This window comes from Eucyclogobius newberryi, unplaced genomic scaffold (assembly GCF_026437365.1).
Source record: "Eucyclogobius newberryi isolate DKJ021-1_F unplaced genomic scaffold, fEucNew1.0.hap1 SCAF_11, whole genome shotgun sequence".
Taxonomy (NCBI): domain Eukaryota; kingdom Metazoa; phylum Chordata; class Actinopteri; order Gobiiformes; family Gobiidae; genus Eucyclogobius; species Eucyclogobius newberryi.
In genome coordinates this window covers 32926284-32942028 of record NW_027315735.1, presented here as the reverse complement: position 1 = coordinate 32942028, position 15745 = coordinate 32926284, and the positions used below count along the sequence as shown (strand labels likewise).

Sequence of the window (15745 nt, the reverse complement as noted above, 5' to 3'; positions counted from 1 at the left end):
CTTCTATAGTCCTATTTTAGTCCTTCTATAATCCTAGTTTAGTCCTTCTATAGTCCTAGTTTAGTCCTTCTATAGTCCTATTTTACTCCTTCTATAGTCCTAGTTTAGTCCTTCTATAATCCTAGTTTAGTCCTTCTATAGTCCTAGTTTAGTCCTTCTATAGTCCTATTTTAGTCCTTCTATAGTCCTAGTTTAGTCCTTCTATAGTCCTAGTTTAGTCCTTCTATAGTCCTATTTTAGTCCTTCTATAGTCCTATTTTAGTCCTTCTATAGTCCTATTTTAGTCCTTCTATAGTCCTATTTTAGTCCTTCTATAGTCCTAAATTTAGTCCTTCTATAGTCCTAGTTTAGTCCTTCTATAGTCCTATTTTAGTCCTTCTATAGTCCTAGTTTAGTCCTTCTATAGTCCTAGTTCAGTCCTTCTATAGTCCTATTTTAGTCCTTCTATAGTCCTAGTTTAGTCCTTCTATAGTCCTAGTTTAGTCCGTATATAGTCCTAGTTTAGTCCCATTTTAGTTGTTATGGTTTAATCCAGAAATAGTCCTCTTTTAGTCCTGGATTAGTCCTTCTTTAGGCCAAATGTAGTGCTTTCTAAGGTTCAGCCCTGTCCCCAGTTTAGTCCTGGTTTAGTTCCAGTTCAGTCCTGGTTTAGTCCCGGTTTAGTCCCAGTTCAGTCCCGGTTTAGTCCCGGTTTAGCCCGCTTCAGGGCGTGGCTCCTCTCAGCAGCAGGTACAGCGCAGACACAGTCAAAGCGCTGGCTGTGTACACCACCACTGCATTGTACACGACGCTGTCCCTTATTCTCACGCGCAAACTCCTCTGCGATTCCTCCAGGCTTTTCACCAGAACGTCCTCACTCCACGTTTGTCCCGACGACTTCTCCCCTCGCTTCGCCTTCTCCGGCGCCGCGGCGACGCTGCGCTCGCTCACCGTCGCCTTCAGCCCGGACACGTCGCCCTGCATCGACTGCACGCTCAGCTTCAGCCCGTCCAGCGCGTCCAGGACCGTCCGCTGTCCGCCGTGGAGGCTCTGCACGGCGGAATCGAAGTCGGCGGACGCGGGATGCGCCTGGATTTGAGGCGTGACGTCGGGGGCGTGGTCGGGGGCGACGTCGCTGCGCAGGGCAAGCCTCATCTGGCCGAGCAGCGACCCAAGCTCGTCCTGCTGCGTGCGGTGGTTTAAGGCCTGGACGCGCAGAGCTTCCTGCAGGTCTTCTGGGCCTTTCTGCGCCTCAAGCAACAGACTCTTAAGTTCCTGGAAAGAGAACGTTTAAAAAAATATAGGGTAAATGGGAGGAAGAGGAGCCACAAAAACGGGGGGATACGCGCTTTCCATCTTTGGCCGCGTTCACACCGGTTTGTTTCCTGGAGTCGTACCCCAGAATGTTTAGTGAAAAACCAGGTCACGTTTCCTGCTTTTTGGGGCATTTTAAGAGATTCCTACAGTTGGAAGGTGAGAAACAACGAATTTTAATAGAGCTGAGAGGGAACGTCGCCATGGTAACCTCCAGTAAACAACGTCCAGGTCCAGCTCCGCGTTGAGGAGGAAAATTCTACCAAAGAACTGCACTTTTTGATCATGATTTTGTAATAAATACTCCTAGTTTTTGTCAGGTTTCAGTCCGGGTTAAGTCCAGTTTCTGTCCGGTTTTGTAGACTTGGTTTTGTCCTGACCTAGTCCGGATTTACTTCCGGGTTTAGCTCCAGTTTAGTCACTATTTTGGAGCGATGGTTTAGTCTGTCTCAGACCTAGTTTAGTCCGTTTAATTCTGGATTTAGACCCGGTTTAGTCCTTCTATAGTCCCGGTTTAGTTCTTCTATAGACCCGGTTTAGTCCTTCTATAGTCCCGGTTTAGTTCTTCTATAGACCCGGTTTAGTCCTTCTATAGACCCGGTTTAGTCCTTCTATAGACCCGGTTTAGTCCTTCTATAGACCCGGTTTAGTCCTTCTATAGTCCCGGTTTAGTCCTTCTATAGTCCCGGTTTAGTCCTTCTATAGTCCTGGTTTAGTCCTTCTATAGTCCTGGTTTAGTCCTGTTTTAGTGCTAGACTTGTCATAGTTTAACTCTAGTTCTGTGTATACATGTTTGGACAGTTTGCTGAGCGTCTTTCGATCATTTCCTTCTGTAAAACGCTCATCTCCTTCATTCCTTCAAGTCCTCACCTGTAGTCTGACCCTGTTGACATAGGTGGACCCCATGACCCCGATGAGGGCCCCCAGCACAGAGCCAATCACGGACCAGTTCTTGGTCCTCTCGGCTCTGGTGCGCTCCTTCTCGTGACTCTCTCTCACGGCGGCAGAAAACAGGGCAAACTTCTCCCTCTCGGAGCTTTCGGAGAGTTCATAGGCCGAGCGCAGCCGGCGGTCCTCCTGCCAGAAGAAGGCGAGACACACGTGCGACTGCTTTAGACAAGCTCAGAGGCAAGAGACACGCTTTAGAATTTTACACACATAAATGTAAGAAAAAACTGTTTTCATTTCGCCTAAATTAGGACAGAAATTGGCTCAAGTGAGGAAGAAATAAAGTGTGTACTTTGGTCCTGCTTAATCCCAAATGTGGCCCTAGTCTGGCCAGATAGTCTGGCCTTAGTCTGGCCTTAGTCTGGTCTTAGTCTGGTCTTAGTCTGGTCTTAGTCTGGTCTTAGTCTGGTCTTAGTCTGGTCTTAGTCTGGTCTTAGTCTGGTCTTAGTCTGGTCTTAGTCTGGTCTTAGTCTGGTCTTAGTCTGGTCTTAGTCTGGTCTTAGTCTGGCCCTAGTTTGGCCCTAGTTTGGCCCTAGTCTGGCCCTAGTCTGGCCCTAGTCTGGCCCTAGTCTGGCCCTAGTCTGGCCCTAGTCTGGCGCTAGTCTGGCCCTAGTCTGGCCCTAGTCTGGCCCAAATCTGGCCCAAATCTGGCCCTAGTCTGGCCCTAGTCTGGCCCTAGTCTGGCGCTAGTCTGGCGCTAGTCTGGCGCTAGTCTGGCGCTAGTCTGGCGCTAGTCTGGCCCAAATCTGGCCCTAGTCTGGCGCTAGTCTGGCCCTAGTCTGGCGCTAGTCTGGCGCTAGTCCGGCCCAAGTCTGGCCCTAGTCTGGCGCTAGTCTGGCGCTAGTCTGGCCCTAGTCTGGCCCTAGTCTGGCGCTAGTCTGGCCCTAGTCTGGCGCTAGTCTGGCGCTAGTCTGGCCCAAATCTGGCCCTAGTCTGGCCCTAGTCTGGCCCTAGTCTGGCGCTAGTCTGGCGCAAGTCTGGCGCTAGTCTGGCGCAAGTCTGGCGCTAGTCTGGCCCTAGTCTGGCGCTAGTCTGGGCTAGTCTGGCCCTAGTCTGGCGCTAGTCTGGCCCTAGTCTGGCGCTAGTCTGGCCCAAATCTGGCCCTAATCTGGCCCAAATCTGGCCCAAATCTGGCCCAAATCTGGCCCTAGTCTGGCCCTAGTCTGGCCCTAGTCTGGCACTAGTCTGGCACTAGTCTGGCCCTAGTCTGGCCCTAGTCTGGCCCTAGTCTGGCGCTAGTCTGGCGCTAGTCTGGCGCTAGTCTGGCACTAGTCTGGCACTAGTCTGGCCCTAGTCTGGCCCTAGTCTGGCCCTAGTCTGGTCCTAGTCTGGTCCTAGTCTGGTCCTTGTCCGGCCCCGCCCCGCTTTGGCCCCAGTACCTGCAGTAGCTTGTGTTCGATGGTGGCCAGCTCCAGATAGTGCGGCTCTTCTCTGGACACTCGCTCCAGTCGCTCTCGGACTTCCCTCAGTCTGAGCTGCAGCGCCTCCAGGTTCACGTGAGCCTCTCGGACCCCGGAGCGAGACACCATGAAGTCCGCCTCGGCCTGGGGCGCAGGGAAGACAAAGAACTTACAGGTTTTCAGTTCTTCTAAAATGTTCAATGTGAGAAGAAGGGTGCAAGACTTTGACAATTGATTTATTTTGTATTATCCTAATAATATTATTCACTGTAGTTATTCAGAAAAGTGCTAAAACGGGCCTGGAAACGTCTTTGTTTGGGTTAAAATATCAAAAAACTGGAGCTGGTTTTAAAATGAACCACAAAAGTGCAGAAATTTCACTCTATTCAAGTCAATCTAGTTTTATTTACTTGTCAATCAGCTCTTTTTGTTGTTCTTTAGGTCAGTTTTTATTATAAATTATATAAGTTTTACAGTTTTATACACCAAAGACAAGATAAAGTCAGATGAATCAGAATAGTGTCAGATGAAAATATATCAAAGCTAAAATTCAATCTACATTTTTTTTAGTTGAATAAAGCTGTGTTTAAAGATTGTAAAAAAGAATTAAATGCTCAAAAAGTGATTAGATTAGGTTAAACATTTTCGTTTTTTCGTTTACTTTGTCAGAGTCGTTAGGCACTTAAAGATTCATTTTACGGTTCATTGTCTGTAGGTTTCAATATATTACAGAAATTAACAATATAAATATACAATAATGCTAAATCAGCAATAGGTTAGATCAGATTTGATTAGAGTTTGCTTTAGTACTTAATAAAGATGTCAAGATTATTCTTTCAATTGACAATCGTGATTATATTCAGGTCACATAACAATCATAATAACAAAATATAGCCGCAAGCGGCAATGATCGGCCCTCGCCACGCCGCAAGAGGAGGGGCCGCTAACGCGCCCCAATTGTCCTTTTAGTACGCCTACTGCTGAATCTGTGACGCTGTCACATCTTCTCCCCTTTGTTTTACCATCAAAAAGCTATTTTATTTTGAATTCTTGGCAAAATGTGCGGCAAAGCCGCACAGAAACCGTGACTCTTTGAATAAAAATGTGGATAACTTTTGATGGTCCTGAAGATGAGCCTCACCAAATTTCAGGTTAATAGGGCTGACGCCCTGGGAGGAGTTTGTGAATGTCTAAAGTGTAAACATGTTCTGGCGATTTCCCCATTGGAATAACACGGGAGGTTTTGGTCATCGCTACGGCAACGCCATAACAATTATGACATGGGTCTCATTGACTTTTTTGATGGGGATGCTAAAATTGAGTTGTGTGTCAAATTTCATGTAATTTCGCAAAACTAAACATTTAACCTCCATATAAGATCTGTAGGGGGCGCTGTGGCGCCAAATTAATTTATTTCACTTCAAGTAGGTTTAGGGCAAAGAGTTTAACAACTGATTGTAATTTGACGCAATTCGGACTTTATCTGCGCAAACGGCAGAAATGTTAAATTTGGGAGATTTCTGAAATTCTAGTTACAGTTTGTGGCTTCGCCGCACAGAGACCGTGACAGGGTCAATGTAATTTGAAAAAACTTTTGATGTCCCACTCCTCAGTAGCAATTTCACCAAATTTCAGCTTTTTAGGGCCAACGCCCTGGGAGGAGTTCGTAAAAGTACGACGTTTGGAAAAACTCCCAAGTCCTGCTTAGTCATTTTTGACGGACGGCGTTGCTCTAGTAATATTTTTTACTTTTCTTGTCACCATCTACCTCTGCGCCAAATTTCATGATTCTACGATCAGATTTTTTTCCCCCTATCTCTCAATGCATTTTTGGTACATTTGGGGGCGCTGACGCGCCAATTTTTTTTATTTTAGAAAAGGGAAATAGCCAGAATGTAGAGAGGCACGATTTTTAGAGGTGTGCAAATTTTTGTGACTTTTCGTCAATGTTCACTGGGTGAAAAATAGGGGGGTTGGTCCCGAGAAGAAGAAAGAAGAAAGAAGAAAGAAGAAAGAAGAAAGAAGAAAGAAGAAGAAAGAAGAAAGAAGAAAGAAGAAAGAAGAAAGAAAGAAGAAAGAAGAATAATATTCCGATGCGAAAACAATGTTTCCCATTTTTCAAATATCATAAACTATACATTTTCGGAAAGCGCTCGCGCTTTCCTACCTCATGGTGTGGGTCCCTGGTCACTGACGGGTACTTTCGTTAATTTTGAGTGGGCTCCGCCCACTTTGTGTTTTTGGCCCTCTATACAGTAATAATGTTCAATTTTTGCATTACATGCTTATATGCACGGAACATGCAAGAGATGGGGAACGTATTCGTGAGCTACTTAGCGCAATGAGTGCTTTATATGGGGATGCCAATGTAAAGCGCTCGTTTAGTGCAGTTTTGCACAGTTTTCCTACTACTAATTAGTATGCACGGGGCGTGTATGAGTGAAGGAGTGCGTTAGTGAGTGTTTGGAAGTGGGCGAGCGCATGCATTTATATAAAACACATCTTAATGTAAAAAAGTGCTTTTTGATCCGGCTTTTTTGTCTTATTAACTTTATTTTGTCATTCAGAGAGTAAACCTAAGCAATAGTCCAATGCTTGACTTTAAAGAGTAATAAAAGGTTTCATGCTCTCGGTAAATCGTGAATTGCCGTTAAATCGTTCCGTTTTCCACTCTCAACAGTCATGACGCGCTGCATGTTTGTACGTTACTCCATCACGTCCACGTCTGACCTGCGTGACTTTGGTCTGCGCCACTCTGACCTCCACGATTCCCACAAACTCTTCGTATCGGCTCCACCACGAGTTCAGGGACGAGTTCAGGGACGAGCCGAGGGTCCGGGACGAGCTCTGGGCCCAGTGCCGACCCAACGCCGCCGCATTCTGACGGTAACAAAAAACACAATCAAATCAGATCCGACGCGCCGACTACAGCTCTAAAAGACGACGCACTTAGAACTGTGAGCGAGGAATTCATTTTGCAGAGTGAAAGGTCTAAGAAAAAGCTCTAAGACAGTCGATTATACTGGTGAACATGAGGTAAGATCAATATTTTACAATCAAAACTCTAAAAATGCAGTATATATTTACAGATTAGTATTTTTTTAAATTATTTTACGTTTGTCTAGTTTAAATAAAATGGAAAACGTGTGAAAAGTGAAAGTGACAATGCTTGAAATAGAAAAACGTTTAAAAAAAGGACCTGTTTTTAGTCTTTTTACAGAGAATATCCTCTGCAGTAGTACTGTCCTGCTGAAGAACTTTCAAATACACCAAGTATCTTTAAGTATATGACCCAAACTTCAATTAAAAAAACTACAACTGTGCCGTAGAAAAGGTACTGGGAAACTATTATGTATAAAGACTGTGAATCATGAGTTCAATCTGACTTTTTACACACACACATATATAGACTAAGACTCCATCGACCGATTAATCGACTGAAGACACTCCCTTTTTCTGCATTTTAAACTGAAATGTATGTGATATTGCTATTGCAAAGTGGAAACATTTCAATGGCCAGTAACAAACTAGAATAATCAGATTACTCAATAATTAGATTTGATTATTGGTGTGTGTTTACATGCTCCAGATTTGAAGTGCAACTTAATTTTTGTTTCATTTATGTCTTTGCCACATTAGTTTTCCCGTTTTGCTTGGTTTTTTTCTTTATTCTTGAGCGCCAGTTTGAAACAGATCTGTCACATCAGATGCAGCCGTTTACAGGACATTTAAATGATCTGATGAGCTCCAGAAATCAGATAATGGTCAGATTTTGTGGTGCACCTGCAAACATAGCCAGTGTTTGATGAAAATGTGTTCCAAATAGCACAGCACACGAAGCTTAAGTACATTCAAAGTGGTTATTATGGTCAGTTTTTACCTGTGCAGCGGCGAGGGCCTTCTCCTTGACCGCCTCCGCACTTCTCGTCCTGTCGTTTCCTTCTGGAGGTCTCGGGTTCGGGACGTCGCTGTAAAACCGGACCACGGGGACGAGGACTGGCCTGGACCCGTTTATGGAGAAGCCACGCGACAAAAGGCACAACTGGACCCCTCTGTATCTAAAAAATATGATAAAATAAGAATTCTAAATGATCTACGGGTCAAATATAAACAAATATAAACCAGATAATTAACTAGAGGACAATGTTGAACTTAATATTCTCCTCTATAATTTACTGCACACATTTATGATTCAGTAGCTTATTGTTTAGGTTATTTATTTTTCAAACATTTTTTATCATAAGTATATATATATATATATATAATATATATATATATATAAATTATATCATATATATGTAATATATAAATTATATTATATATATAAAATATAATATTTATATTATATATATAAAATATTACATATATAATATATAGTATAGTTGATTTGTTGCACTCTAGTAGTACTTGTACCTCATTTGTAATGTTGACTTTGAGATGATTATGAAGAAATGTCTCTTCACTTCACAATTGGCCCCTAGAAGTCAAGACAAATACAAGGATTATGAATTGCCAGGAGCTGGATAAATGCTGTGGTAAATTAAATCAACAGAATACAAAAACACAACCTTTCGAAAGAGATCCAGGAAGGTGACCAGTTCCTGATAAGGTTCATTCACGATTAGCCATTAGCTCAACATTCTTACTCTTATTCCTTTCTACCGCGTTCCATCACATTTACTCATGTTTCGTATAAAGCGCGACTCGTGTGACACATCAGCATCACAGACGCAGACGCTGTCATGTCGTTTTTCACACTTTGTCGAGGCTAGTTTGTTAGCATCCACATGACCCACGGTGAACAGTTTATTTACGGCCAGGCGCGTCTCTGTCCTACTATTTCCGGGTTGGCTGGGTCCTGACGGTGCGGATTGAGCAAAGCACGATACCGGCTGCTGGTGTTTTGTCGAAAATTTACTTTATTTTTCTCTTGAAACTGCACTTACAGAAATCAGACATGTCCGGAAGAGATGGTGAGGTGTAATTATGTTTTAATGGACACTAAACATCAAAGCTGCGTAAAAAATAATGGAAATTTAAACGGGGCGTTGCGGATTTAGCATCGCATGGCTAAAGAAGCAAGCGCGGGGGATGTTGTAATGCTTTTCTCTACATTTTATTAAATGTATTGAAATGACAAATTCTCCAATATCGTTTCATCATCTCAAATTTAACCGTGGTCCTGACACGGGATTAGAATTGTGAAGTGATTCCTGCCCAGACGATGGAAACGGACGATCCCAATTATTAAAATGATTTACCCCATTTGTTCGGTTAATCACTCTTCATCATCTGTAGATTCGATTTGTATTGTGTCACCTGCGGTTTAAAACGTATGTTATATATATTTAGTCTTTCTGTAGAAGTCTGAATTTGCCAAATGCATCCACAAGACAAAACAATCTGCTCAAGGTGTACATTTGATGCTTGTGCAGATTTGGTGGTAGTTCGGTGTTTCTTTTGGTCATAATAAATGAAGAATCTAAACATTGTGTGTGTTTAGGTGGTAAAAAGAAGCCTCTGAAGGCTCCAAAGAAACAGTCGAAGGACGTGGACGAGGTGAGTCTCTGCAAACCACATCATAATATGAATAAAAGAAGTCAAACCTGGTGTTCTCCCGCTGCCCGGGAAGAAACATGAGAGAAGACAAACTGATTGAGAAATGACAGCTAATCACACGTTAAAAAGTGTTGTAATTGGATGATCAAAACTGAGATGGAACGTTTCTGGGGCATTAAACATGGTCTGTTTTTGTTTCAGGATGAAATGGCCTTCAAGCAGAAGCAGAAGGAGGACCAGAAGGCTTTGGAGGCGTTGAAGGCCAAAGCTTCAGGGAAAGGACCTTTGGGTGAGTCGTACTTCACTGTCTTTAGTCACATGGTCCTGCCCAGGGCCACAGCAGCTGCTCCATCACATTATTAATACCAGTGTTTAGATCAAATGTTTATTCCCATCTGCAGTGATAGTGGATGTAGTCTGAGTAGACCAGAGTTAGAATCATGTTTCCTCGAGGGCCATAATCAAATCCAGGCTGTTCTCATCATTATAAGATAACCTTTTATTTGTCCCAAGACGGGGAAATTCCAGTGTTTCAACATTAGATTAGGCACAGAAGTATAATAATAAAAACTTATAAAAACACTCTTGTAGAAAAACTCTTATGAAATACCTCTTATATACCGCTTAATGAAAATAATAACACTCTTATTTACAGCTGTTATCGTGTGTGTCTTCTTTAATCTATTATTGCATTAATTTAATGTACTCTCTAATCACTAAGTCATTTCAAATATAGTTTTTAAAAAATGGCAACGATTATTATAAGAAATTAGAAATACACAGGTCGCATAGTTTAAAGCCAGAGTAGACTATGGGCTGATTTAGAAAAGGTACAAATATTCACTTTAAAGCGGGTTCCACACCGCCGCGGCCGAAGCGTCCAGTTTACATTCAAAGTCTATGGTAAACGCGCGTCGAGCGCGTAGTGCGTTATCCGCGGCGCAATTTATTCGTTTTTGCTGCGCGGTTGGTGCGTTTTTTTTATGCTCTCGGCGCTTTGAGCGCGCGTATGAGCCGGCCGAGGCGACGAAAGCGGCGTTCAGATATGTTGAGGTCTCTGGCAGCTGAAGCGTAGCAGCCGCCGCAGCAGCCAATCAGAGCTGACGCTCCAGTGACGTACGTACGTATTGCCCCTCGCATTCCCGGTATTCCCCGTGGAATTCCCCAAGAAGCGCCACTTTTTCCTTGCTCGTCAACAATGGCAGACGAACAATTGATTGTGGCCGTTTGTGGGAGAAAGGAGCTGTACGATGTATTCACGGTGGAACAGAGACAGAAACAAACCAAAAACGCGAAAACAACACTCTCGATATCTGCCATTTTACACAATGAAAGGCCACGACAACAACTCCACTGCTCATGCGACAACACCTCTACTGCGCATGTGCGCAGAGAGCGCGAGCGCGCCATACACGCGCCTGTGTACAGTGGCCGGGGCGTCGCTAGCGCACGTCCAGTGCGTAAACCTTTCATATGTACACGCGCTCAAATTCTGCGTCAGGCGCGATTAGGCCGTGGCGGTCTGTACGTAGCTTTAGAATGTATCGCTCACAGTGAGTGGAAAATGGCCAAAGTCGACGACTGTAACTAAAGTCATCTTGTTCTTTTAAGAGTTCAAACATCAATGTGGCTGGTTAAAGTCACCTCTGACTCACAGATGAGGCGGGGTCACCCACCTCTAAAAGAATAATATATATATAAGTATTATTGAATATGAATCTAATATACTGTAGTCATCTGTTCATTTAAGTAAAAAAGGATTTAAGAATGTAGTATTTCATTAATTAACTCGACATTTAAATAGATTACATTTATTTGGTTGAGATGCTGCTTTGATCTATGTTGAAATAGCTTAATTTAAATCAATATTCATCTGTTTAATGCACCAAAGAATCCACAAAAGACACAAACCCATCACTCTGTCCTCCTGAACGTTGCACTGTAGCTGTTTTTTAACATCCTAAACGTCTCCTTTCTTTCGCAGCTGCTGGTGGAATTAAGAAGTCGGGAAAGAAGTGAGATCCATGGACATTTTTTCCTTTTTCTCCCCGTGTAACGTTTCACCCTGAACCGAACGACGCCCGACACCGCACACCAGAAACGTCACATCTTTCACTTCATTTATGGTGTCGTTTTGTTGTAAAGAGAATGAAATAATAAAGGTTTTTTGTAATTAGTGTTTCTATTTCACGTCTTGTTTTTGTGTGTGATACATTTAGTAACTTAGGAGTAGAGCTGGGTTTCGATTCAAATTTCAAGAATCGATTCGATTCCGATTTTTACGTTTCACAATCGATTTTTTTCCGATTTCTCAGATCCCATCCGATTCGCTCCGATTTCGATCTGATTTGCGATTCGATCCGATTTCTATTCGATCCGGGGGTTAATGTTATTAAAAATGAAAAATGTATTTGAACCGTTTCCTTCACTTCATGACTGTGTAGAGAAGCAACATATTAAAACTAGTATTATATCAATATTAAACAGCAAATCTTACAAGTATTGGTAGTTACTGATGGAAGACTGATGAAAAGGTTAAGGGTCAATCTACCTTCAAGAAAGATAATCCAGGAGTCCTGAATTATATTTCTTGAAGGTAGATTGAAGTTCACTGAGGGAAATATAGAAAATAATTTTAATTAAAAAAAAAAACTATCTTTGGACGTGCGAATCGATAATCGGTCATTAATATGCGAATCGATTAAAAATCGGAAAATCAATTATTTCAACCCAGCTCTACTTAGAAGATTGTTTTACTGCAATATAAAATGGTACAATCCTGTCGAGGTGATATGAGGATGGGACTTGGTTTGTCTCGATGAAACTGAACTATTACAAAGCTAGACAAAAACCTGACATGATTTACAAAAGACTCACTCATTTGTGCGACACTCTTACAATGCTGAGATCAATGAGATGCTTTGTTAATTATTTTTACACGTACGGTATTAAACTCAAAGGATGGAATATGTCTGAATGAAAAACTTGTTGGCTCTGATGGGAATTTATCAATGTTTATGTTCTTATTCAGAAATAAATCAGTCTTTGTGTTACTACATGTGATTCTACCAGAGAAACCAGAACCTACATTAACATACAGAAGGTAAAGCAGCTCAGCAGACGCAGGCTCCACCAGGAAACACTTTGTCTTCAAGTGTTTACACTTCAGGTATAAAACACCTGCTGTCCAGCTGTCGGTGACGATCAAATACATAGTTTTCCAATTTTACCCTAGAAAACCAAACTAACTGACATTTCAAAGCTGGAAGTTTAAAATTGTTGTCATAAAGACTTAAAACCTTCAGCATTTTGATCTGCTGTCAAAAGTGTTTGAGTGTCAAGGTTCACTTCATTTTAATTGTGTTAAGGTTCACTTCATTTTGGCTCCATTCAGGAATTAAGACGTTTTTGTTTATAGACTTTTAAAGAGTAATTGTGAATGTAACTAAAACTGCCACACATAAACTACTATTTCCTCTCTTTTACAAAGGTTTTCAAATCAAATCAAATCAATTTATTTTTGTAAGGCCCAAAATCACAACAACAGTTGCCTCTGAGGGCCACAGGGAGAAATGAATCAACAATGTCTGTGGTGGCGATGGAGTCAGACAATGTCTGTGGTGGCGAGGGAGTCAGACAATGTCTGTGGTGGCGAGGGACGATGTCCCAGGGTCCTCTGTCCTTAGACTCTCCTTCTCGGCCAGGAAAAACTACAAAAAAAACCTCTTTGGGAAAAAAGCGTAGAAACCTGGAGGAGTTCCAGTGAAGGAGAGATCCGACTCTCACAGACGGACAGACGGACACAAGGAGACTGGAGCTGGACCCACTCCTCAGGCAGATGAGGGACCGTCGGAGGCGAGCTGGACCCACTCTTCAGGCAGATGAGGGACCGTCGGAGGCGAGCTGGACCCACTCCTCAGGCAGATGAGGGACCGTCGGAGGCGAGCTGGACCCACTCTTCAGGCAGATGAAGGACCGTCGGAGGCGAGCTGGACCCACTCTTCAGGCAGATGAGGGACCGTCGGAGGCGAGCTGGACCCACTCTTCAGGCAGATGAGGGACCGTCGGAGGCGAGCTGGACCCACTCCTCAGGCAGATGAGGGACCGTCTGAGTCGAGCTGGACCCACTCTTCAGGCAGAAGAGGGACCGTCTGAGGCGAGCTGGACCCACTCTTCAGGCAGATGAGGGACCGTCTGAGTCGAGCTGGACCCACTCTTCAGGCAGATGAGGGACGGTCGGAGGCGAGCTGGACCCACTCTTCAGGCAGATGAGGGACCGTCTGAGTCGAGCTGGACCCACTCTTCAGGCAGATGAGGGACCGTCTGAGTCGAGCTGGACCCACTCTTCAGGCAGATGAGGGACCGTCTGAGTCGAGCTGGACCCACTCTTCAGGCAGATGAGGGACCGTCTGAGTCGAGCTGGACCCACTCTTCAGGCAGATGAGGGACCGTCGGAGGCGAGCTGGACCCACTCTTCAGGCAGATGAGGGACCGTCGGAGGCGAGCTGGAGCCACTCTTCAGGCAGATGAGGGACCGTCCACACAGGGCAGGGACCACTTCACCAGGGGAGGGGCATCTGGGTCCACAGGTCCTCAGGAGTGAGAGAAAGAAAAGAAGGCGGTGAACAGTTTGCAAGTGGAATCAAAAAATAAATATTGTTTGATAGCATAAGTAGTCAGAAGAAGAGGATAGTGCTCAAGCTGTCATTGGGCAGCGTAGCTAAAGCTGTGGGTTTATGTTTCTGTTCCTAACTAGTCTGACCATAAGCGATTTCGAAGAGGAACGTTTTAAGCCTGGACTTAAATGGTTTTGAGTTGTATCTTTAAAAAGACCATTCAAATTATAAATGTATGTGGTAAACATGGGATTTATAGATAAAATGACCAAATGTAAAACGTACCGGTAGAGGTGGGTTATATAAAATAATTAAACAAAAACTGATAATGTCGCAGGCCCTGCGACAAGTTGGCCACTGTCCAGGGTGTACCCCGCCTAAGGCCCGAAGTCACTGGGATAGGCTCCAGTCACCCGCGACCCCGAAAGGGAACAAGCAGTAGAAAATGGATGGATGGATGGATGATAATGTCGCAATTGTTGCTTTAGAGATGGTTAAAATTGGTACTCTTAGATACCAGCTGTTTATTTATTTTATTTATTTTATTTATTTTATTTATTTTATTTATTTTATTTATTTTATTTATTTTATTTATTTACATTCACATATTTATTTACATTCACATATTTATTTACATTCACATATTTATTTAGTATATTTTTGTTCGGTAGACCAAGCCACACCCTTTACGTCATGTATATACTTTGTTTGTCTTGTTCTGTTTATTACAATAAAAACGGTCCTCTTTTCACTCAGGCGGTACTTAAGCCGCTCTCTCGTGGTCCTCGCGGGAGACTTTGCCGCGGTGCACCCTGGGCCCTTCCTTTCCATCCCAGACTCGCTCCTGCAATCATGGGTACGTGCCGCAGAAATCACGAAAAAACGCCAAAATAGCGCCTGAGCGCGCGCGTTTGTGCCCGGGCCGCGTCTGTAACGGTTTAACGACGAGCGCCGCGTCCGTTTGAACACATTTAACGGCATTTTGTGTCGTATATTTAGTCGTTTAGTGCGAGCCGAACCGCCGCAACGTGGAGCGGCCATGACTGCGCGTTAGCCCCGTTAGCTTAGCATCAAAGCGCTAAACGTTTACATGTGATTTCTAACGTGTTTGTGAACCAGCGAATTAAATGATTACAAGAGTTTAATTTTTTGTTTCACGTGTTGGATTTGGTGTTTTTGTGCCGTTAAATGTTTATTAAATTGTCCGCAGCAAGCATTTTTTCAATCATATTTAGTAGTTATGAATTGTGTGCACTTAACACTACATTTAACAGATCTATTCTAATGTTTCTCTTGTTTCATATTTGGTTAAGTCGGGTTGCAGTAAAAATAATGAATTGGTGAAGAGTTAATTGTTCAGACTTAATTCTGCATTTGAATACGGTTAATTGTGGTATGTGCTGTGAAATATAATGGTTAAAAAGTAATAAATGTATACATCTGTGGAAGTATTTAACGTTATGGGAAAGCTCACGATTATTCACGTTTATTGAGACTTATACATGTTAGAATTGAGGCTGTTAAACATGTTAAAATGTTACTGTTCAAGGTTGTGACCGGCTTTGCAAAGTTGAATCAGTCTAGTTCAGTTTAACAAAAGGCCAGATATTAGCATCCATTTTCAGTCTAATGGATCGCACTTAAAATACTACATTTTGCGTCTAGAATTATCATGTTTTTTGGTTCTTCTGATTGAAATATGGCCTGTATAATGGATTTGCACAAGTGTTTTTAAAGTAATATTTGAATGTTTCAGGAAAGTGTCGTGGTCTGCGTACGGCTCGTAAGCTCCGTAACCACCGCCGTGAGCAGAAATGGCACGATAAACAGTATAAGAAGGCTCATCTGGGCACGGCGCTGAAGGCCAATCCTTTCGGAGGCGCCTCCCACGCCAAGGGCATCGTCCTGGAGAAAGTGTGAGTGACCACG

At 43.2% G+C, this 15745-nt stretch overlaps 3 protein-coding genes across 3 annotated transcripts in view; 2 read left to right on the top strand and 1 right to left on the bottom strand.

Annotated features, from left to right (window-relative positions):
• Positions 1-358: 358 nt before the first annotated feature.
• Positions 359-8473, bottom strand: ccdc51 (coiled-coil domain containing 51). Its single transcript, XM_072439978.1, has 7 exons — positions 8210-8473; positions 8055-8118; positions 7522-7699; positions 6372-6521; positions 3621-3785; positions 2164-2370; positions 359-1254 (listed from the first exon to the last, which is right to left on the bottom strand). Exons 2-7 carry the CDS (start codon positions 8057-8059, stop codon positions 703-705), a joined length of 1257 nt encoding a protein of 418 aa, XP_072296079.1. The 5' UTR covers positions 8060-8118; positions 8210-8473; the 3' UTR covers positions 359-702.
• A 13-nt stretch (positions 8474-8486) lies between these two features.
• On the top strand, positions 8487-11385 carry tma7 (translation machinery associated 7 homolog). The gene is made up of 4 exons (XM_072440013.1): positions 8487-8614; positions 9145-9200; positions 9402-9489; positions 11185-11385. Exons 1-4 carry the CDS (start codon positions 8599-8601, stop codon positions 11217-11219), a joined length of 195 nt encoding a protein of 64 aa, XP_072296114.1. The 5' UTR covers positions 8487-8598; the 3' UTR covers positions 11220-11385.
• A 3177-nt stretch (positions 11386-14562) lies between these two features.
• rps23 (ribosomal protein S23) overlaps positions 14563-15745 on the top strand; it is a 2392-nt gene continuing 1209 nt past the window's right edge. The window contains exons 1-2 of the mRNA XM_072440011.1: positions 14563-14672; positions 15573-15732. Coding sequence (XP_072296112.1) covers positions 14669-14672; positions 15573-15732 — 164 coding nt within the window. The 5' untranslated portion in view covers positions 14563-14668. The remainder of the gene's footprint in view (positions 14673-15572; positions 15733-15745) is intronic.